At 37.5% G+C, this 22,196-nt stretch overlaps 3 protein-coding genes across 3 annotated transcripts in view; 1 reads left to right on the top strand and 2 right to left on the bottom strand.

The window, feature by feature from the left end:
• The first annotated feature begins 3,203 nt into the window (after positions 1 to 3,203).
• On the top strand, positions 3,204 to 4,129 carry LOC125231238 (arylphorin subunit alpha-like). The gene is made up of 2 exons (XM_048136627.1): positions 3,204 to 3,361; positions 3,509 to 4,129. The coding sequence occupies exons 1-2, from the start codon at positions 3,277 to 3,279 to the stop codon at positions 3,937 to 3,939; spliced, it is 516 nt and encodes a 171-aa protein (XP_047992584.1). The 5' UTR covers positions 3,204 to 3,276; the 3' UTR covers positions 3,940 to 4,129.
• The window catches only part of LOC125231338, a 35,227-nt gene continuing 17,153 nt past the window's right edge, over positions 4,123 to 22,196 (bottom strand). The window contains exons 9-17 of the mRNA XM_048136783.1: positions 19,688 to 19,859; positions 18,263 to 18,365; positions 15,540 to 15,688; positions 15,411 to 15,496; positions 11,744 to 11,867; positions 11,029 to 11,132; positions 10,086 to 10,892; positions 5,431 to 5,579; positions 4,123 to 5,115 (exon numbers count right to left, since the gene is read on the bottom strand). Coding sequence (XP_047992740.1) covers positions 4,272 to 5,115; positions 5,431 to 5,579; positions 10,086 to 10,892; positions 11,029 to 11,132; positions 11,744 to 11,867; positions 15,411 to 15,496; positions 15,540 to 15,688; positions 18,263 to 18,365; positions 19,688 to 19,859 — 2,538 coding nt within the window. The 3' untranslated portion in view covers positions 4,123 to 4,271. The remainder of the gene's footprint in view (positions 5,116 to 5,430; positions 5,580 to 10,085; positions 10,893 to 11,028; positions 11,133 to 11,743; positions 11,868 to 15,410; positions 15,497 to 15,539; positions 15,689 to 18,262; positions 18,366 to 19,687; positions 19,860 to 22,196) is intronic.
• Positions 14,061 to 20,328, bottom strand: LOC125231239 (troponin C). Its single transcript, XM_048136628.1, has 5 exons — positions 20,218 to 20,328; positions 19,688 to 19,859; positions 18,263 to 18,365; positions 15,540 to 15,688; positions 14,061 to 14,452 (listed from the first exon to the last, which is right to left on the bottom strand). Exons 1-5 carry the CDS (start codon positions 20,218 to 20,220, stop codon positions 14,424 to 14,426), a joined length of 456 nt encoding a protein of 151 aa, XP_047992585.1. The 5' UTR covers positions 20,221 to 20,328; the 3' UTR covers positions 14,061 to 14,423.

Genomic DNA, 22,196 nt, shown 5'->3' with positions numbered 1-22,196 from the left:
GTTTTTCTTTTAAATTAAATATGAAATCCCAGATATAGACATAGTTACCTATATAGATCATCAACATTCAAAGATTCCAATCCTGCAAATACAGACATTCAAATACTTTGCTAGCCCTTACCTTTATAACTACCTATTAACTACCAATATGGTTTAGTCAACTTAATAAAACCAAAAAAGTGGCAAAATAAATAATATGCCTAAGTATGTATTTAAGTAGAGTACCTACATACATAAAATACTTTTATACAGATAATAATCAAGAACACACACACACACACACACACACACACACACACACACACACACACACACACACACAGTTTCGTTTTCTTTCAACCCCTTATTTGGCAAGAGTGGCACTGAAGCTTTAGTAGTTTCATGTGTTCTGCTTACCCCTTTATGGGATACAGGCGTGATTGTATGTATGTATGTAATAATCAAGAAAAATAGCCTATCGACTAATGGTTCCGTCTAATAATATTGATAATGACCATTTATATTTTTCAGTACAGATGGAGTTTTTTTAAGCACTAGTGCGAGAAGTGGTTAATTTATTGTCAGGTCGAAACTTTGGAGGGGCAATGGCATCTGGTACTCAAAAACCTCGTACGATACACGTGCAAAAAGAAAATTCGTAACTCGTGTCGATTTACGATTTAATTTATCGCCACTCGTTTTGAACTTCCGTTTTTACGCACTTGTATCGTAATGTACTATTTCAGCTTGATACATGACATATTTTAAATCTCTTTGGTCTAGGTTTTGAATAAAAAAAAAAACTTATATTTATTATTCTTGTGGGTTTGAAATATTCGATTCTTCCTACCTACCCTGATGGTACAAAAAGTAAATTTAATAAAAGGCATTAATTTTATAGGTACTTCTCTTATAAAAAGTGTTTCAGCTATTTTGACACTTGATGCCATCTCTTAGCACACACAACAACTAAGACAAGCATTGTGAATATTTGTCTAGATGGCGCTGCATGTGTCTTTGCCAGACGCCGCAATATTTTGGTCACCTTAGTCAGAAGGATACTTATTAGATAACGTTGAGCCGCTACTCGTTCATAGATGGCGCTTGAAACCTAATAAGAAAATTGTTCTTGTAAGAACCAAATACCTGTAAGAATGCGGTGAGGTTGAAGTGTCATAAGTCATGTGTTGAGTGAAATTACTATCAAATTTTACTCTATACTGTTCTAATATTTGTCTTATTTACATAAATGTTTTACACAGAGGTTACGGTGCCAAGTGCCGAACACTTGTGTCGAAACACAATACCATATGACTCAATTTTTTTTATACTACGTCGGTGGCAAACAAGCATACGGTCCGCCTGATGGAAAGCGGTCACTGTAACCTATGGACGCCTGCAACTCAAGGAGTGTAACGTGCGCGTTGCCAACCCATTAGAAACTTGTACACTCCCTTTTGCTGTGTTATGTACACATCAAAAATGTTATTTTGTCTTTTACGAAAACATACACCTATGCACTTAATGTACTCCACTTTTTCATGTGATTACAAATTATGTGATTTATTAACCTCGCGTCCTTGGGTACCTATAGATTAGTGTTCTTAATCTAACAAACATTTTTACTTTTTTATCTACCAATATTATTTTTTTACCGATTGGTTTAAAGATTAAATATACTGCCATATTTCTACGACTTCGTGTGTGTGAAAGACACTACAACACTCTCGTTCCTGTTTTTTATCATTTAGCTCGAAAGATATGATTTTGATAATTATTGTCTCCGTAGCTATTTAAAGATAAAATGTATAAGTAACAGAAATATACCAATATTATGTACATAATAAAAACATTCAAACGTTTTTATTATGTACATAAGCTGAATAGCTAAGTAGCTTTGCCTACTCAAATAATATAAATAGGTACTTACAATTTTAAAAAAATGCTTTTAATTCTTGGTCGTCAGGTAGGGTGCCCAAAAGGTTGACCGCTTATGGACCGTTGGAGAGCAATGCTGATCCCTTGAGCGAAATATTGACTAGCCGTCTGGTCACCGGAATTAAGTCTCTATATTACGCGCACTAGGCGCCCACGGCACCAGCTTTTCTACCCCAAACGCCGCAAATATGTAGCCACTGCCGAGGGTGACATACCCGCGACGTAAATCCACTACTGTATTATAATCACTTAAACACTATTTTCATTCATCCGAACTCGTTTTTAAACATTATCACACTTTTCTCTGGAATTAAACATTAATCATAACTTAAAATGTTATTAAATACTTTAAAAAACTAACAAAGTATAAAAATCAATCAAGAAACCACTGAAAACTACCTTTTCTAAAAATATTTTCATCAATAATTGCAATTACGGATGACATCAAAAACTCTAGATTGTCTACGAATGGTATTGTTGGAATGATAACTTTTTCGATATTAGCATTTGAGTTTGTATAGCTTTGCCTAAAAAAGCATAAAAATAAAAACAATAATTTACTAGTTTATTTATTTTGTAATTGATTTTAATGTTTATCTTGTAGGAAGAGCGATAATGTACTGTCATGTTTGTAAGAGAACTTCTTTTTTTTCAAAACGCAGCCTCGTAAATGATATTAAAACCGCTGCAACCAATTATAAATTCATAATTGTGCGGGGTGTTGGGGGGCTAAAACTTTGTCGGGAATGGCAGGGATCGGTTTATAGGTTTAAGCACAGAATACATATTAGTACGTTTAAGCCATTACAGTTACATTTTTCAGTTATTATCTTTAGTATGTGTAATGTAAGTGTAATTTTAGTTTGTATTTTTGTAAAATTTAAAATCCTCTTTTGATGTTAGCATTATCTGAATTGGCTCGTTTTTTGTTGTCTATGTTTTGTTTGCATTTAATTTTGTGCAATGACCCTGATTTTCTTATAAATTTGATGAATGTGAAGGATAATATGGTTGGGACAAAGGGAACAGATACTATAGAGTATGTAAACTAACGAAAACCATTTACTGTAACCCGTAAATGTCCAGGTGATACTGAGAAACTTTTACTATGGGATCAACCCCGAAATCACGAAAATATCTTCTGACAGTTTCATAGGTAGTTTTATTTTATAGTAAGTATTTCCTATGGGAGAGTAAATTTTTATTTCGCGTTTTGGGTGTTGGTCCCATAGTAAAAGTTGCTCTGTGTAACTTAAATATTAACAGGCTTCAGTAAATGGTTTTCGTTGGTTTACATACTGTATATATTTGTATAAGTTGACGATGAGTCATAAGTAGTTGTGATCGTACAACAGAGCAATGTATACTATTATAACGGTAGTCGCTCTTGTCATGTTAGCATCGGCTAAGAGGGCGTCAAGTGATCAGCTGCTGCCCCAATTATGTAAGTTTCTACCGTTTTTCCACAAAAGCTGATATTTGTTGTCGATAGGAAAATTGTAGCTCGGTAACTCAGTTGCTTGAGTCCGTAGATGAATCCCCAGAGAGCGATTCTTTTACTATTTCTTTATTAATAATTCGTTATTTTCAGTGGGGACTCCAGGGATCCAGATTATCGATATCCAGGTTGAAAATATGAGCACCATTTTTGAATTCGACAACTCTGGTAGTCCTGGGAGCATCTTTGAGAACCTTCAAACTACAGTATTTAAATTTCGCCAAGCTGAAGCGATCCGCAAGCCTCTCACTGTAACCGTTGACGTCAACACTGATACCAAGACTGACGCAGTTTTTAGAATCTTCTTGGGCCCCAAATATGACAGCAGTGGCTCTCCCCTTTCTATTGAAGACAACTGGCTGAACTTCGTCGAAATAGACTGGACCATACACAGACTATCAGTTGGAAAAACGACTGTAGTACGCACTATAAACCTCGATTCCTCTCTTATTGTTCGCTTACTGGGGACATTGCAGAATCAAGGTCTCAATGTAGTCGTGTCTGCTCAAAAATGGCTCCTGTAGGTGTACGGACACCTGACTAACAAGGAAGGCTACTATGAAAGCCAAATGTTCTGAAGAGCGCTACTTATTTAAAGTAACTAGTCAATTATGTTTAATGAAATTTGTCGAAATAAGGAAATTATTATTACATCATGATTTTTAAACAGTAAATAATATTATAATCAAAACAAAATAAAACTGTTGTTTAGTATAAAAATATTTTATTTACTACTTGTTAATTATAAAAACCTAATCTAGTTTACTTACACAGTAGCGACGGACACAAATATCTCAGATTTAGCTTCTAAATCAACCTAATTTTGACAATTTTTTGCTGATAATTTTGCTCTTTCTTAATATAAATTTGATGAAAAATAACCACTAGAATCAACTGGACTGGCTTTGTGATAAATCGTCACATTATAGAACTTACAGTTTTCAAAACATTCATCTTGAGCTATCACTTGTCTATGGAAGGGGAACCCTAAAGGTTTCTTATCTACTTCATGTAAAACTTGGCTATAGTAATTGCTAATAGGTGCCACTTCTTCTGACGAAGACTTTTCGGCATGTGTTATCATAATGAAAAGAGTTAAATTAAGACCTTGCTCTTGTCCTTTAGGTATTACAAGATTTTTAGGAAATTTGAAGAGGTTAAACTTATTATTTTTCTTATCTGATGTCTCCATATTATAATAATCATCAGAGGAAAATTTATCAGACGTTTCAGAAGACCAGCTAATAACATTAAGTCCTTGTTTAACTTGTGTTCTATAAGCGTCCAGCTCAAAAAATCTGTCATACATTTGCCAGCAATCTTTAGCGTTACACAGAGGACCCAGGAAAAGCCGTACAATAACATCCGATTCCGTTGTGGAGTCAAGCGTGAAGTTGAGCATGAATGGCAAATGATTCAGCCTCCTTTGCCTCGCTGCAAATACTAGAGGAGATTGTAAATTGCCACCACCTAATCCCTTGTTCAGACTAAATTTGTAGTACTCGAAGTATGTAGTAATATTTGAGAAACGATTATCAATTATAGCAAAATTTTTGTTTTGGTATTGTGATAAGTCGAGACTGTCTAACGTCTTTTTGTACTCAGTAAAATATTCCATAAGGCTCTTTAGAAGATGCCAGTAGGTTTGATCTCTTAGCGAGGTATGTGGGAAGTGCATCACTGATGGCGCTGGATTATACCTGAAAAAGAAAAAAAAATTACTGATCAAAATATTTTAAAGATAAATAATTTGAGTTTGTAGTTGAACTGCTAATCTCATTGACCTATATTTGAAAAGCAAAAAGTATAGGTTCATACCTATACTTGTTACTCTGGTCATCCAGACTACATTAATTGCTTATTCAACTCAACAGTATCGTTAATTAATAACTATGCCGTGATTGATATTATGTCCTTTCGGCATTTTGTTCATTAAATTTAGCTTTCATAAAACCAGTATAGAACATGAGTTTAGTTTCTGGGAGTAATACTTAGTTAACTATGTTAAAATTTACCAGTCAATAGGGTATCCATTTCCGCCATAGCCATAAATCGATCTGATGATCTTCACAGATTTGAGGCTATCTAGATTAGCACGAACCAATTTGGATAATAGGTCTATGTTGTACTCGCCCGCCATGGGAACAGTTGTTCCATTACTATCCTGTAAAGATAAAATAATACACTGTTCTTTGGAATGTATTAACAAATTCTTAATATAGACTAAATGATAAAAAAGTATCATTTCAGCCTTTGCTCTCGGACTCATACGAGGCATTAACTCGGCCCCAGGGAGGACAGAGCCACCTTCTCTGCTCTCCACTGAGGTAATTCCTGTCCGGCGCGTCCCAGTCGCGGGGGTGGGCACTTCTGACTTCAGTAGGCCGAAGTTATGAGGTGGCGAAGTTCGGATAGGGACCCAGGTTCGCGGGGTATAGCGCGAAACCCATGCCCAGGGTCACGGGTGAAGTCCTCAACGGCTGAGATGGCGGAGGTGGAAGCCACCGGTACGGCAGAGCAGGCGGAAGAGGCAAAACCCAACGGCAAGCTGCCCTTACATATTGAGGTCACAGGTTCCGATGGGACTACACTACTAGGTAGGGTGGTGTAGTAGGAATGGCGGCGGAGGAGACTTCGGTCCAACGGCGGCGTCCACACCTCTCCAGGAGAGACACTACCTTGACGTCAGGCGGCAGCCGGTCGTAAAACAAGTAGCCAATTCAAACCCTCCTCATGGCAGTACACAATAAAAAAAGAGCGATAACTACTAGGGCGTCCCCCTTAAGCGACGACGAGCCCCTTGATGCAACGAATGCGATCCGAAAGAAGAAAAATGCTAGGGCGTACCCCTCAAGCGACGGAAGAGACAAAGGTGCTGTACAGCATACTACCATCACAAGGATACGCATGGGTTCATGGAATCTTGGTACCATGACCGGACGCAGCGCGGAGCTTAGTGACATCTTAACTAAAAGGGACATTAACATCTGTTGCATTCAAGAAACGAGGTGGAAGGGATCAAAGTCTCGGGACATCGGACACGGCTTTAAATTGATTTACCACGGCACAGACAACAAGAAAAACGGTGTGGCAATAGCACTTGACAAAAATCTGAAGGACAGAATCATCAATGTGGATTAGAGATGGGTAGGGGTGAGTACTGAGTATTTACCCGTAATTTACTCAAAGCACCGAGTAAATACTCGTATTTACTCATTTGGGCGAGTAGAAACTGTTACCTAAAAATAATTTAAAACATGAGATTTAAGTAATTAGTCGTGTTTATTTTAACTGTGTGGACATGTTTAAATGATATTTATATTATTAGAAGCTTATGGGAGTCTTAGTTTGTCGAAAAAGAGGTAATCATTGTGAGAAAAAAATTGTGATAATGTTTAGTTAGCAGTTTTGTTTTAAAAAAGCAGGTATTTACAGTAAAAGTATGAGACTTAAATTAAATTGATGTTTTAGATAATGACGTTCGGAAGTGATTGTTAATGTGGCACTTACGACCTTTTATTGAAGGTTTTCTAAAGAAAACTCAAAAATGGCTCAGCTGATGACGTTTAAAGTACAAGTTTTGTGATTTGTATTATATGGACAATAATTTGACGGTTTCTGGATATTTTTCGAACAACGAATTCGAAAGTTATAAAGGTATAAACATTATTTCGGCCTTAATTATCGTTTTATTCCAAAACTGTTCATATTATTAAAAAACTTTTTTAGAAACATTCAATTAATTTTTAAAGACCTATCAGATGATGTATAACACACTGGTAATTTCTGAATTTTATTTTTGTGAAAAATAGTTACATGTATGGAGAGCACGTCTTTAAAATAAAATTCATATAAATTTGATTACTTAACTTAGTAGCCGATAACAAAATACACCAATATTTCTAATTTGTATATCCATTTCAGCACGCTAAATAGTTTATACCCACCAATTTGAGTAAAAACGAGTAAATACGGGTATTTTGAGTAAATACTGAGTATTTACTCACTACCCATCTCTAATGTGGATAGGAAGAGTGACCGCCTCATGCGTATAGTACTAGCCTTAGACAATCAGCCAGTCATGAACATCATATCCGCCTACGCCCCACAAACCGGATGCTCAGTCAGAGAAAAACAGACCTTTTGGGATGACCTCGAAGACATGATGCAGAGCATACCAACAGAGGAAAACATATATGTAGGTGGCGACCTAAACGGCCATGTGGGAGAGACTAGCGACACCCACGAGGCACATGGGGGCTACGGGTACGGTACGCTGAATGCACAGGGTGAGGAAATCTTGGACTTCAGTAATAAATGGGGGATGAAGATCATAAACACATGTTTCAAAAAGAAACAAGAACATTTAATATCTTACAAATCGGGACAGCACCAATCGCAAATAGATTACATCTTGGCAAGAAAAGGGTGTCTCTGACGCTTCAAGGACTGCAAGATAATACCCGGTGAGGCACTTACATCCCAACATCGCCTCCTGGTAGCTGTCTTTGATCTTCAAAAACCAATTAAGTCCAAGATCGACAAAACAAAACGCATCAAATGGAAAGAGCTACATGGCGTTAAGAGTGAAGATCTTCTGTCTGAGATAAAGTTATACTTACAATCCGATATAAAACTAGAAAAACCACTAGATGTCAGATGGAATGATTTCCGGAGAAAATGTCTGAAATGTGCAGAAAGAACACTAGGAGTGTCAAAGGGTGGCGTCAGCACTACTAGAGACACGGACTGGTGGAATAGCACCGTAGAAGATATCTTAAAAACCAAAAAAGAAAAATTTAAAATCTGGCAGAAAAGTAAATCTGACGAAGATAAATCTATGTACAAGGAAGTGAAAGCTATCGCAAAAAAGGCTGTTGCCCAGGCGAGAGCTGTATCTGAACACACCCTGTATGCAAGGCTAGAAAGGGCATCAGACGAATCGGAAATCTATAAGATTGCGAAGTATCGAAACAGAGCAACTCAAGACACCAAACTCAACAAGTACATAAAGAACTGTAGCGGCGAGCTTCTTACAGGCGACGACGACATCTGTGAGCGCTGGAAAGAGTACTATGACAACCTCCTAAACGAGGAGTTCCCTAGCGAGGAACTCTCGTATACCGCCCCAGCCCTTGGCCCAATCGACTGTATAACACCTGAAGAGGTCAATAGAGCGATCAGTAAAATGAAAAACAACAAGGCCATGGGACCCGATAACATACCAGCAGACCTCTGGAAAAAACTGGGTAGTACTGGAGTAGCATGGCTCACGCGCCTGTTCAACGACGTAGCTGCCGGAGGTAGCATCCCGGATGGTTGGAGAGCTAGTTTCCTAACACCAATATATAAGAGTAAGGGTGACATTGCTCAGTGTAACTACTACCGCGGCATAAAACTGACGTCACATACGCTTAAAATTTGGGAGAGAGTTATAGGAACCCGCATCTCTCATCTCGCTGAGATAAGCGAAAACCAGTTTGGTTTCACTGCCGGAAAGTCTACCAATGATGCTATCCACACCCTGCGACTACTTACAGAAAAATACCGACTCATGAAAGAGAACCTGTATTGCCTATTTATTGACCTCGAAAAGGCCTTTGATAGAGTGCCTCGTACATTGGTATGGCAATCACTGAGAGCGCAGAAGATACCCGAAGCGTATGTCTCCATAGTCCAGGATATGTACCAAGGTGTTACGACACAAATCAAGAGCCCAGCAGGCCTAAGCAAGCCTTTTGAAGTAAAGGTTGGAGTGCATCAGGGCTCAGCATTGAGTCCTCTGCTCTTCAACCTAACCATGGACTACATCACACGCGACATCCAAGAACCAACTCCGTGGTGCCTTCTGTATGCTGATGACATCGCTTTAACTGCTACAGAGGCGTGGTCACTGCAGACACGGTTTGATCGATGGGTGAAGCAGCTGGAGAAACACGGGCTACGCATCAGTAGAACCAAGACAGAGTTTATGGAGTGTAATTTCGGAGGAGCGGCCGCAATAGGGAATGATATATTTATCGATAATGCCCCTCTACCAAAAGTACCGAAATTCAAATACCTGGGCTCTGTAATCGCCAATGATGCAACTGTCGATGAAGACGTCACACACCGCATTAATACGGCTTGGCTGAAGTGGAGGTCGCTTACTGGCGTACTATGTGACCCCAAAATGCCCATCAAAACGAAGAGTAAAATATACAAGTCCGTAGTCAGACCAGCCATGCTGTATGGCACCGAATGCTGGACCACCAATAAGGTACACGAAAACCGATTGCATGTAAATGAAATGAAAATGCTGAGGTGGGCCGGTGGTGTCACGCGGCTGGATAAGGTCCGGAACGACTACATACGGGGCACATTTAAGACCGCTTCTATTACCGACAAGCTGAAGGAGGGCAGATTGCGATGGTTTGGCCACCCACACCGTCCGCAAGGTGCTCGATACCCCCAATCCATCCAGAGGAAGAGGAAGATCGCCCGCCTCGTGGTGGTCCAATGTCCAGAGAGACCTCAAGCAACTGTCACCAACCACGACAACCCGGGACAGAGCGTCCTGGTGCCGAGCCATAAGGAGGCCCGACCCCAACTAGCGAGCTGGGACCAGTGACAGAGAAAGAGAGATAAAAAAGTATCATTTATGTTTTTGAATATAAGCTTAAAAACTTACCACTAGTAGTCCTCGAGAAATGCATTCTCTTATGGCAATGTCAATAGACTTTAGACGAGCTCTTCCATCGTTCCATTCCTTATTGGATGATTTAATAGGGAATGGTAATCCATAGTCATGCATGAGGTAGGAATTGTAACTATTTTGGTTAATATCGCACGTTTCATTACAATCCTTATTAAGGTGCTCTTTTTCAAGTTGGTAACGTGCCATCAGTTGTTTGTGTGTAAAATAATAATGTTCAGCGTGCCGTGGGTTGAGCAAATCTAAATCATCATTGCTCATCCAAAATGGATGCAACAAATGCACTCCGTGATAGTAGCTATTGAGAGCAATATCTTCCTTCAAATAGTTGATTTCTCGATCACAACCATTTTGCGGCAAATTCCAACCGGAATAGTTAGTATTAATGAATAGTACATCATCACTTCTATAATATTGGTTAAGTTTGGCATCTTCTTCGTTAAACATGCCGTTACCTAGTTTTAAGTGCATTGCTTTCCACATTGTTTCACTGTTAACAAAATGGTTAGGTTTCTTAATGAATGGAGGCAACATTTCTTCTTTCTTAAACTTGTTACCGTAGAGAGACGCTAATCGCCAAGCGTAATCAAACATGTCCTTATTGATGTTAACTCTCGCCCAGCGCTCAATGACGTCAAATTTGTCATCATCTACATCCAGTAACAGGCGATACAATGCAACAGTAGCTTCTCTCATGTTGTCATCATAAATATTGAAGGTCAGCCCAAGACTTGTATGACCCTTTTTCAAAATGTCAAGCATACGCTTATAAGTAGATTTATCCTGTAAACCAGATATAAAAAAAATGTTGTATGCCATATAATGTTCAGCCAAAACAGGTCGATCAAATGTTACAATAAGACATTTGATCTATAAATAGATAATATTATTGTACGTAAGTAATTCTTATAAAATTTACCTTACTAACAACTTCAGCTAATGCAGGTTTAATAAAATAATCATTCTTCTGAGGCGAAAAGCCCGAAGGTACAATTTTCATAATGGAGGCATCATCAGCAAATTCTGTAAATAGAAATGTCTTTATTAACTTAGGTACCAATTTTGACACTAGATTGTACTTATAGTAGTTACAGTGTCGTTATAAATAAATGATAAAAACCAGGAAGGTCAAACTCTAATATCATCTCTACCTTGAACTTTGGACTTGGTTCCGAAATTGTTGAGTATATGCATAAAATCTGCTACATATTGCGACTGGGTTACTGTGGCAGTGACTTATGACATGTGTCTCTGATGACAAGTGTCAATTTCATTGATAACACTTGATAACACGATGGTAAGGAATTACAGAGATTAGACAATATGATAGATACACACACACGACATGACATGATAGTGTCTCTTAACTTCAAAACTGGGTAAATCCATTCGATTTACCCAGTTTTGAAGTTAAGCGACATGTATCTTGCATATATCCAATATATATCCAAGACATATCAACAAGAATATTGACAGTGAAATTGTCATTTAGTAACAATGGAACGAAGTAGGAACCTCGAAAATATAACTTGTATTCAAACAACAGCGTAATAGAACGAAGCTGCAGATTAAATCAAGAAATGTATTTAATACATTAAATGCCGAAATATAAATCGTTATCTATTATTGCTTACCTCCTTCGTTGACAATGGCTCCATACTCTTCCGCCGGAGCAGATGCAGTGGTCGTCACAAGCAATAGAATCCAGAGAAACATTTTCCCTCTTCGATTGAGTTCACGGCGGACCATTGAGCCCAACTAAGCACTTCGATAGAGACAGGGACTATATGTAGCTGGAACCACGTAACGCTTTCTGCTGATCCAATTGAGATCCTTGCGGTCATTTTAATAGGCATAATACTGTACTCGTAAACGTACAGTCAGCGAGAAAAGTTGGTTATGTAACCTTGTAGATTTTTTTACTTAGGTTTACGGATAAATATCATAATTTATTTGATACATGACCATCTATTTCTAATGACTTATTTATCTAACATGACTTATTAATTACATGATTATCTATTTTTGAAGTGTGATTTATTATCAATATTATCATAGCAATCATTTATCCTAATATTTTGTGGGCTCAAAAATGGACCGGATCATTTTTAAAAAGAACTTGTTAAAGGAAAAGGTTTGTTTCAAGTAAGTAGAATTTGTGGAAAATATTTACCTACTAAATACATATATAGTTAAATACCAGCCGAAACTATAAGAATATGAAAGGTACAGACCTCAAATAAGTATATTTTAATTTTATACGCATTACTTAGGGAATTCAGTTAGAACGACTGAATATTTAACTGTTAGAATAATATGTTGTGCAGGCAAAATTTATTTGTGCGAGTAGATAGTGTTAGTTATAAGTTATAAGTATGTACTAAATTGCTTTACCATGTAACATAGTCATAAGTCCTAGACGTAATGCATGTACATGACTGCAATAAACGAATATGAATGAATATGAATAGAACTCTTCCATAACTTCTGCTTATACCTATTGAATCAAAATAAATACAAGCTGATATCTATCAGATATCATTTAATATATTTTGAAAAGTGAGACGCGGACAGGTGAGAATGTAAAAGAGTATTTCACGTGCAACTGTACGCGCATCTCAGGAAACTAAATGCAATTGGAAAATTGACCAATTGTAGCGGTGGGAAGATGGCTAATTTTAGTCAAACAAGGGACAATTCCTCACTTTCAAACACCAATCACGTGGGGAGTGGAAGTTTTAGAACGGTACTTATGTAACCAATATAACACCTGACCTGGCAATTGAATGCTAAATTTATACTTGAATTGCGATGAATGCAGTGGAGTCTACAAACCGGAAACACGTCAACCAAGGCAAATTATGTTCCAGAAATACCTGGACAGTAATAAGATTTGAATAGGATTTATATTTTATATGTATTTTTACATAGATGTTTCAGTGTCCATGTCTTTGGAGCTTCTTAATGCCACTCGAAACAATATAGACTAAGAGCCCAAAGCCGCCAGACCTTCCTTATCTTCTCAAGGATGAAGCATTGGAATAATGTAGAGTTCGTATCGACGTTTAATGTCTGCATAATTATTACCTAGTTCGGCCCGTCAGCCAATTTTTTTTTCTATAAGGTTTTTTTTTTAAACACTAACTTTTCTTAAACCTCAAGGCTGATTCATTATACATGTATTAGAAAGTACTGTTAAAAATTGATAATTATCATTTCCTAACCCTTTGCGCCGGCCATAGCTTGAGAAATTAGGGTAAGTTAGAAAGATTTTCAAGGTCTAGAAATGATGATTAACAAATCCTTAGTCTTTTTTATTACATACTAGCTTTTACCCGCGGCTTCGCTCGCGTTAGAAAGAGACAAAAAGTAGCCTATGTCACTCTCTATCCCTTCAGCTATCTTCACTTAAAAAATCACGTCAATTCGTCTCTCCATTTTGCCGTGAAAGACGGACAAACAAACAGACACACACACTTTCCCATTTATAATATTAGTATGGATAGAAAAATCTGCCTTGAGAGTTTAAGGAAAGTTAGTGTTTTTTAAATAAAACCTTATAGCAAAAAATGGCCTACGGGCTGAACTAAGTACTATGAAGACATTTAACGTTGATACGAACTCTACATTATCCCAAAGTTTCATCCTTGAGAAAATGAGGAAGATCTGGCGGCTCTGGGCTTTTAGTCCAATATGAGACCACTGTCAACGTCAGCGATTTAGAATTTGGAGAGTAGTATCCTTGGTTTTAGGACTTCTAGGGACTGAAAAGGAAGTTGATTTTATTAGAAAATAGAAAATGAATCATAAAAGAACGCAGGTTGACACCAGTTATAATGTTAAAAGTAAGTTTTAAGGTAAAGTAAGTAAAGTCTAGTATATTTCATAGAAAAGATGACAACGAAATACTAAGTACTTTTTATGTCTAGGTAATAAATAAAATTCACAAAATAGTTTATTAACAAAGGCATTTATTAAGATGTCAATAACTTAAATAATCTCCTCTTGTAATCAAGGTGTAAAAATATAACCATAAATATTATAACATAATGTCTCTTGAGAACTGAAAGAACATCTCATATAAATTATTACGGAAATAATTCCTTAGAACGCTCTCTGATCCTTGGCCCACTCAACGTAGACTGTCTAATAAAACGCACTATCTATAAGATAGATGATGTCAAGTTGTTTTTGTCACAAACCATGCTAATACCGCATTAATAAGTTTTGTACTAATCGAAGTCTATATAACTTCTAAATTATGCATAAATAGTAACTAAATATAATAATACTATGGGAATATTGCCGATACGCTTAATCGCCAGTCATCATCTCCATGAATTCTGAAAAGAAAGAAAAACCGGAATTAATCAAAGGTTAAATAGGAGATTAAATCCATCCAATACCACTTAACGAAGTACATAATGGTCTATATTAAGGAACGCACTATTTTCTTTAATAAAGACACACAGAGGAGGCCACAAGATAGCGCCTATCATCAATCATCTAATTCCGTTAATATAACACGCTTGTGTTGTCATCAGAGGTGAGATACCTATACAAGGTGCTCATGAGGAAAGGGAATAATTTTAATAGCGTATTCCCGATCCCATTTTAAGACTAAAATGCCTTATAAACTTTTCTGGATTTCGCCTAGTATCAGAGTTATTACCAAATAAAAAAAAATCTTGTTGTTACTCAGTACAATTAACGGCGTTGATACCATTATGGAGAATAATGTCACTATCATTGATAGATGTCAAAAGTGAGAAATAAAATCTTTCAAAAATGTTCGCTCATTATACGTGCCAGTTTTATAAATAACAACAACAATAAAACACATTCAAAAATAATAAAAAAAAATATTCGGCCAAATTTTCTCAACTGTATATTTTTTTTTCTTTTGGCCCCAGGAATGCGTAATTTAATTATTTCCCTTTTCTCATGGGCACCTGTATGTGTATTCTAACCATCGTCAATAATGTTAACTATCAATACATAATTGCAAAAGACATAAGATATAATATGAATTTCATGATCAAGGTCACTACTGTTGTTGCTGTTATTAGTAAAGGCGCTTTGAAGATGACGCCTGAAAGCAGGTTGATCGTCGTAAGAAACTAAGTAAATACGTACAGCGCTGCGAGCTGCAAAATAGCATGCACCATGCAGTTTTCCAGCTCACTGTAAAAGTCCATCGAAATCGTTGCCTTCATTCTCGTGTGGTCCTAGGTAGCGTTAGTGAGATAATGATATGACAAGTCCTTAGTTGACGTCTTTTGTAGTATAGAATCGAAAAACGTTGTTCAGCTTATGACCCAGGGTGGCCAGGATCTCCTTGGACGTGTGGATATCCATTGCCTTCACTCTCGTGTTGTTGTAAGTAGCTTGAGTGAGATAGACTCTGATATATAATATTATAATAATTACCATCGAAGTCGACGGTTCCGGAGCCATCAGTGTCGATCTCAGCGATGATGCCGTCGAGGTCAGAGTTGCTCAGCTTGTCATCGAGCGCAGCAAGGATCTCCTTCAGCGTGGAGGTGGTGATATAACCGTTGCCTTCGCGATCGTACAATCTGAAATAAAATACATACTATGATAAAAGTATGCCATTTCTTAAGATTTTACTGGATATGAGCTTGATTTTTTTAGTGTTGACGAAAGAATACGAAGGTTTTCCGTACTAGGTAGGAACATGGGGAAAGGCTACGTTTGTTAAAGAAGAACCAGTAGTCCACTATCATCTTAAATAATATACATTACAAAAACAAATTATGAACTTCAGCTCTAGATTCAAAAAAATCTTTACAGGAACTTTAAAAATGTGTAAAAGAGAGGTAATACAGAATAAGGCCCATTTTGGTTTTATTTACATTAAAAAAATATAAAATAAAAATTGGGGACACCTTACACAGATCAACTTAGCCAAAACTAAGCAAAGCTTGTACTATGAGTGCTAAGCGACGATAACATACTTAAATAGATAAATACATACTCATATATTGGGTTGGCACAAAAGTAATGAGACACTTGGTTTACGTTTTATATTTTTTATTTCCTTTATTTATTTTGCTTCTTAGGTTAAGCTTTTTATAATATGAATATAAAAGTAAAATACAAAAACACATACAAAACAATATAAAAAACATATAAACACATTATAAAAAACCTAACCTAGGGTGCCGCCAGCAGCGGGCAGGGCCCAAGCTGCCGGTGGTTAGGGCTGCAGAGAGAGGAACCGTCGGACTATCCGCGCCGTGTCCAAGATCACCGCCTTCTGCATCTGGCCCTTGATCCAGCCACCTAGCGAGAGTCTCTTAAGATGTTGATCGAGACTCTTCGCTATGAGACCGTTCGCTGAAACGACTATCGGAACAATGATCGTTGAATCAACATCCCACATGGCGGTTATCTCGTGAGCCAAGTCTAGGTACTTACTGGACTTGTCCTTCTCGGCTTTCACGAGATTCTCATCATGGGGGATGGTGATGTCAACGAGCACGGCCCGGCGTTGCGGTCGATCCATTATCACAATGTCAGGCTTATTGGCTACAATAGTCCTGTCAGTGATAATAGATCGATTTTTTTATTATTATTACAATACAAAAAGCTTAGTCGATGATGTAATCACCATTAGCATCTATGACTTCTTGCCAACGATCCGGCAAAGTTTGGATGCCTTTCGCCCAGAACTCTGATGGCTGTGCCTCGAAAAAGTTGTTCAACTCCACCTGTACATCATGGAAATCATTGAATTGTTTACCCGGCAAATGTCGTTTCAGGGCTCTAAACAAATGAAAGTCTGATGGTGCGAGGTCTGGAGAATAAGGTGGGTGGGGTATCGTCTCCCAGCCCAAGTTCTGCAGCTGTTGGCGAACGGTAGATGCGACATGAGGTCGAGCGTTATCATGTAGTAAAATTACAGTGGCTCGTCTTCGTCGTTTTTTCTTGATAGCAGAAGATAGTTCGGTGAGCTGTGTTAAATATTTGTTAGCGTTTACAGTTTCATTGTGTAATATTTCATGAAACAGCATGCCTTGCGAGTCCCAGAAACAACAAAGCAAAACTTTTAAGCGGTTCTTTTGACTCAGCTTCGGTTGAGTTGGTGGCGTTTCTTCTCGAGGCAGCCAAAAAGCAGGACGTGTATCTTTCTCATAATAAATCCATGATTCATCTCCCGTAACCAGATCAGTCAAAAACTCTTTACGTCGGGGTTGCAGCAAAAGTGATTGACAGATGGCGACACGGACTGCACGACTGGCGTCGGTAAGGATGTGCGGTACCCATCGAGCCAAAACTTTTCGATACTCAAGCTCATGCAGATGGTATTCCACAGCGTGGTGACTGCAGTTAAGTGCTTCCGCTAATTCACGAGTAGTAGCATCAGGATTCGACTGTAGTTCGCGGCGTAAATCGTCATCATTGAATGCAGGTGGTCGCCCTGAGCGTGACTGACTTTCAAGGCTCCTGTCTCCTGATTTAAAACGGTCAAACCATCTGGACACCGTGGCATGGCTTGTACTTCCAGCGCCCAATGCAGTGTTGATATTGTCAGCCGCAGCCCGCGCACTGTGGCCTAACAAGTACTCGTATAAGTAAAGTGTTCGAACTTGTCGCTCGTCCATTTTATTTCAATCTAACTAAACCAATCACGAGGAGGCTTTATATACCCTCACATTAGAAGTACCTAGAATGTTCTACAACATACTAGAATATTATCGAAAACAATTAACTTAAGAAAGGAAATGTATAGAGTTTTGTAGAGTGTGTCATTACTTTTGTGCCAACCCAATACATAGAAAACATTTATGACTCAGGAACAAATATATGTGCTCATCACACAAATAAATGCTCTTACCGGGATTCGAACCCAGGACCGCGGCGTAGCAGGTAGGGTCACTACCGACTGAGCCAGACCCGTCGTCATAGTTTTTGGGAGTGATATATTATAAGGTAAGTATACGTAGTGAAACAGATGCATATTAAAGAAATTGAGCTCACACCTGAGGATACCGCACGGACAAAGAAAATTGTGACGGAAAGCGGACCCTGGCACTAGACCGGACAAATTGGAGGAAATTGGTCGGAAAGCAGGCCATAACACTAAATAGCCTAGGAAAACAATATTTGTTTATTTATTGTTTACATACCTGAAGGCTTCCTTCAGTTCCTGTTGCATAGCTTCAGCATCTTCCTCCTCCAAGAAGTGAGACGCGATGTTACAGAAGCCATCAAAGTTGATTTTGCCAGAGGCTGGAAGTAGAAACAATACTTCCTTAGTTATTTTTTTAACCATAATATCGTAACCTGGATTAGTAGACGGGGTGCTACCAAATCGATCCGATCGAATATTTCAATCGTAGCTGAAATTGTATCAATTGAAATATAAGCTAAATTCCATCGACGCCACGACCACGCCAAAACTTAAAATACTGGATCGCTTAGTTGGTTGCTTGTGTATTGCTGTCAATTGGTTATCCCTATGATAGTTAGATTTAGAGGATCTATAATGGGAACCATCATCCGACTCAAGAGAGATACAAAATTTGACAATGTTCTTTAGAGATCACAAGAATTCCTTCATGATATTTAACGAGCATCGTTACATTTACATCTAAATACTTCGTTCACACCAACAGAATATTAAACTAAACATTCAAACGTTTATAACATTTTTAAGCGCCAAGTTTATTTGTAGTTCTTCTTTAATTACTACTGCCAAATATTCCTTTCATCACTTAACGATTCCAGCGTAAAAAGTAAACCGAGGCGACCAAAGGAACGGAGATCTTGAGGAGTCATCCGGAAATAGCGCCGTCAGTTTTGAGGCGACGAGTAAAAATATTTCGTAGCGTGGAGGTGCGAGTGCTGCGACCGTCAACGCAACACGTGCTTAGGAAATGGTTTCTAAAAATACTGGCCGTTACATCGAAGGTGTTCAAATTTTGAAATTTAGGAAAAATATAAATTATGCGTTTGTAGGTAAGAAAAAGGAAATAACACGTGAAAAACATGATTTAAAATCGTAAAGTAAGTATTTAGATGAATTTAAGAGAACAAGTCAACAAATTACTAGTAGGTAATATTTGTGTGAAAAATGTTTACAAAAATATCGAAATGCAATAAAATATTGCAACACTTAAAAATCATAAATGGTGAAATAAAATATAATAATGATAAACGTTACTTGTGTTTACTATGCATTAGTTATGTAAAAAAATACAACATGACTTTGGAATATGATTTGGTAATAAATTTACTCAAAATGTTTAACGTGATTTCATCCTGTGTCTTGTAATATTCGAACTTATCTGAACTTTTGATTATCGTGTTTATGCTAGTTACTAACTTTGTCAGGCTACATTCAACTTAGATAATTACTTAATTTTAAAATAATTTCACCACAGTGTCGCTTTTCTAATGCTACCGACTTTTAATACTAAGATTATAGGATTTCAAATTAAACTTTTTGGAAGGATTTTTATAAGTTATGATTTTCAATGTTACACTAAACATTAATTAATGAAATCCCGACTGGTAAGCGACAATGTAGTTAAACATTATAGTCTACTTACTCTCTGGGTCATTCTCATCAATGAGGGCCTGCAGTTCAGAGTCGTCGAAGAGCTGGCCCATGGTGTTCAGGATGGTGGAGATCTTGAGGACATCGATGTAGCCCGACTTGGTGGTGTCAAACATCTGGAAGGCTTTGCGGAGCATCGCCATCTTCTGATCGTCGTCGGTGTCCTATCGAAGAAGGTAAAGTTAAGAAGAGAAGAAGTAAGAGAAGACATTTTAAGATATACTAATAGAAAATAGTGTAAGTTTGTAGAAAGGTGTTGCTAAATTTCGTTGGGTAGATAGTGTGGAAGTAGACCTCCGTGAGCTACGCATCGGAGAAAGGTGCGACGCTGTTCAAGACCGATCAAAGTGGCATCTTGTGTTGGATGGCCAAGACACGTTTTGGATTATCGCATCAATCAAGTAAACAGTACAGCCTATTGGTGATTGACAATCCCTATAATTGCAACTGTAGTTACACTTGACACAAGTTTAAATCACATCACTATCACATCACTAAAAGCGTATCAAAAGGCGTCCTCACCATGGCAGTAGGGTTGGTAGGTTTATGTAACAAGAACCGAATCCGAGTGCGAGTGTTGTTACACTGGATTTCTCGCCGCGTGGCACCCCTATTTATAGAAAATCCCCTCAAACGTAGAAACTCTGGAATACGAAAATAAGTGAAAAACTAATAATTATGCTGTCTCTGTCGAACGCGGGATTATGACGTGTTTATTGACTCGTTGCAGTGTAAATTTACGCAGATACGTATGAAAACAACTTTAGGTATGTTTACTTATGATGTAGGTACGTACTCTGTGTAAGGCTGTAAAAGTATGTCCAAATTTGGAGACGTAAGGAATGTTTCGTAGTACAGTGAAAACTGGTTAACTGGGACCTGGATAAGTGAGAAACCTCTTTAGTTGGGACCCAAGGTGCCGTCCCGACACTTTTGCACTGCTTTACCTCTATTAGTGAGACAAAAAGGACCTCTATAACTGAGATAAGCTTTTTCGACTGCATAGTCACATTTACCTCTATGAGTGAGATAGAGAGTGTACTGTGACAATATTTGTCAAATTACGTTCACTTAATTGTTTGTTTAGAATTTTATAGGAATTTACCTCTGTATTTGAGACACAGTCAATCTATGACATTGTAACTTGGACTTGAAAACAAATTTCCATATTTTTAGTAAGCAATTCTTAATCCATTCATATATTCGGTTATTTTTATTTATGCGAGTTGAAGGGGTTTCTTATAAATAATAATAAATAATAAATAAATATTTTAGGACATTCTTACACAGATTGACTGAGGCCCACGGTAAGCTCAAGAAGGCTTGTGTTGTGGGTACTCAGACAACGATATATATAATATATAAATACTTATATACATACATAGAAAACGTCCATGACTCGGGAACAAATATCTGTGCTCATCACACAAATAAATGCTCTTACCGGGATTCGAACCCGGGACCGCGGCGTAGCAGGCAGGGTCATTACCGACTGCGCCAGACCGATCGTCTAATGCATTTGAAGTATATAATTAAAACTCGTGTCACAGTTTCGTTTTCTGTCAACCCCTTATTTGCCAAGAGTGGCACTGAAACTTGAGTAGTTTCATGTGCTCTGCCTACCCCTTCATGGGACACAGGCGTGATTGTATGTATGTATGTATGTATAATTAAAACTATCGAAATAAAAACGAAAAAAGCCGATAAAAATACATGAAAAAATTCATATAAAAAATCATAAAGTCGAAGGCGCAATGACGTCCGAGTTTTCGATATTTTATTTAAAGACAAGGCTTATTTTATACTTTTCCTTGTTAGAGAGAACAACTACATGATAATAACTATATTCTGTTCTAAAACGCCTTATTTATCACCTCTATAACTGACACGACCTCTATTCTAAACCTCTGTTATGAGACTGACATTTCATTATACCTGTCTAACTGAGACCCTTTATAAGTGGAATACCTCCTTAAATGACACAAATTCTTTTGCCCCTTGAAGTCTCACTTATTCTGGTTTCACTGAATATATTCAACTTGAGATTACTGATGGCTTATTTTACTTATATTTTAAAAAGTTGATAAAAAAACAGTGGTAAGGGACGTTACCGATACTTTTTAAGGAACCCAGAATAAGAAATGAAACAAAAATAGTACCTAAATAAAATAAACAAGAGTATAAGTGTAAATAGAATACCACAACGAAGCCAGTATGAACAGCTCATTATACCTACAAAGGTTACAAACAAAGAAACAGAAATTACCTATCAAAAGTTATGGTCAAAAGGGGCCAGCAAAGCCTTCATAAGTCATGAAACTGATAAATTTTCGGTGCTAACCTACTAGTTACGCCACAATTGAAACCATATCCCATAGTCAACTTTGAAGACCATTATTATTATTATTATTTATTAATTCATTAACAATATTACAATTGTATTTGAATGTTACTTAAATCTAGTCCTTAAATCTAAAAAAGTAAATAATTTAATCTAACAT

This window comes from Leguminivora glycinivorella, chromosome 11 (assembly GCF_023078275.1).
Source record: "Leguminivora glycinivorella isolate SPB_JAAS2020 chromosome 11, LegGlyc_1.1, whole genome shotgun sequence".
NCBI lineage: Eukaryota > Metazoa > Arthropoda > Insecta > Lepidoptera > Tortricidae > Leguminivora > Leguminivora glycinivorella.
This window is presented reverse-complemented; position numbering and strand designations above follow the sequence as displayed.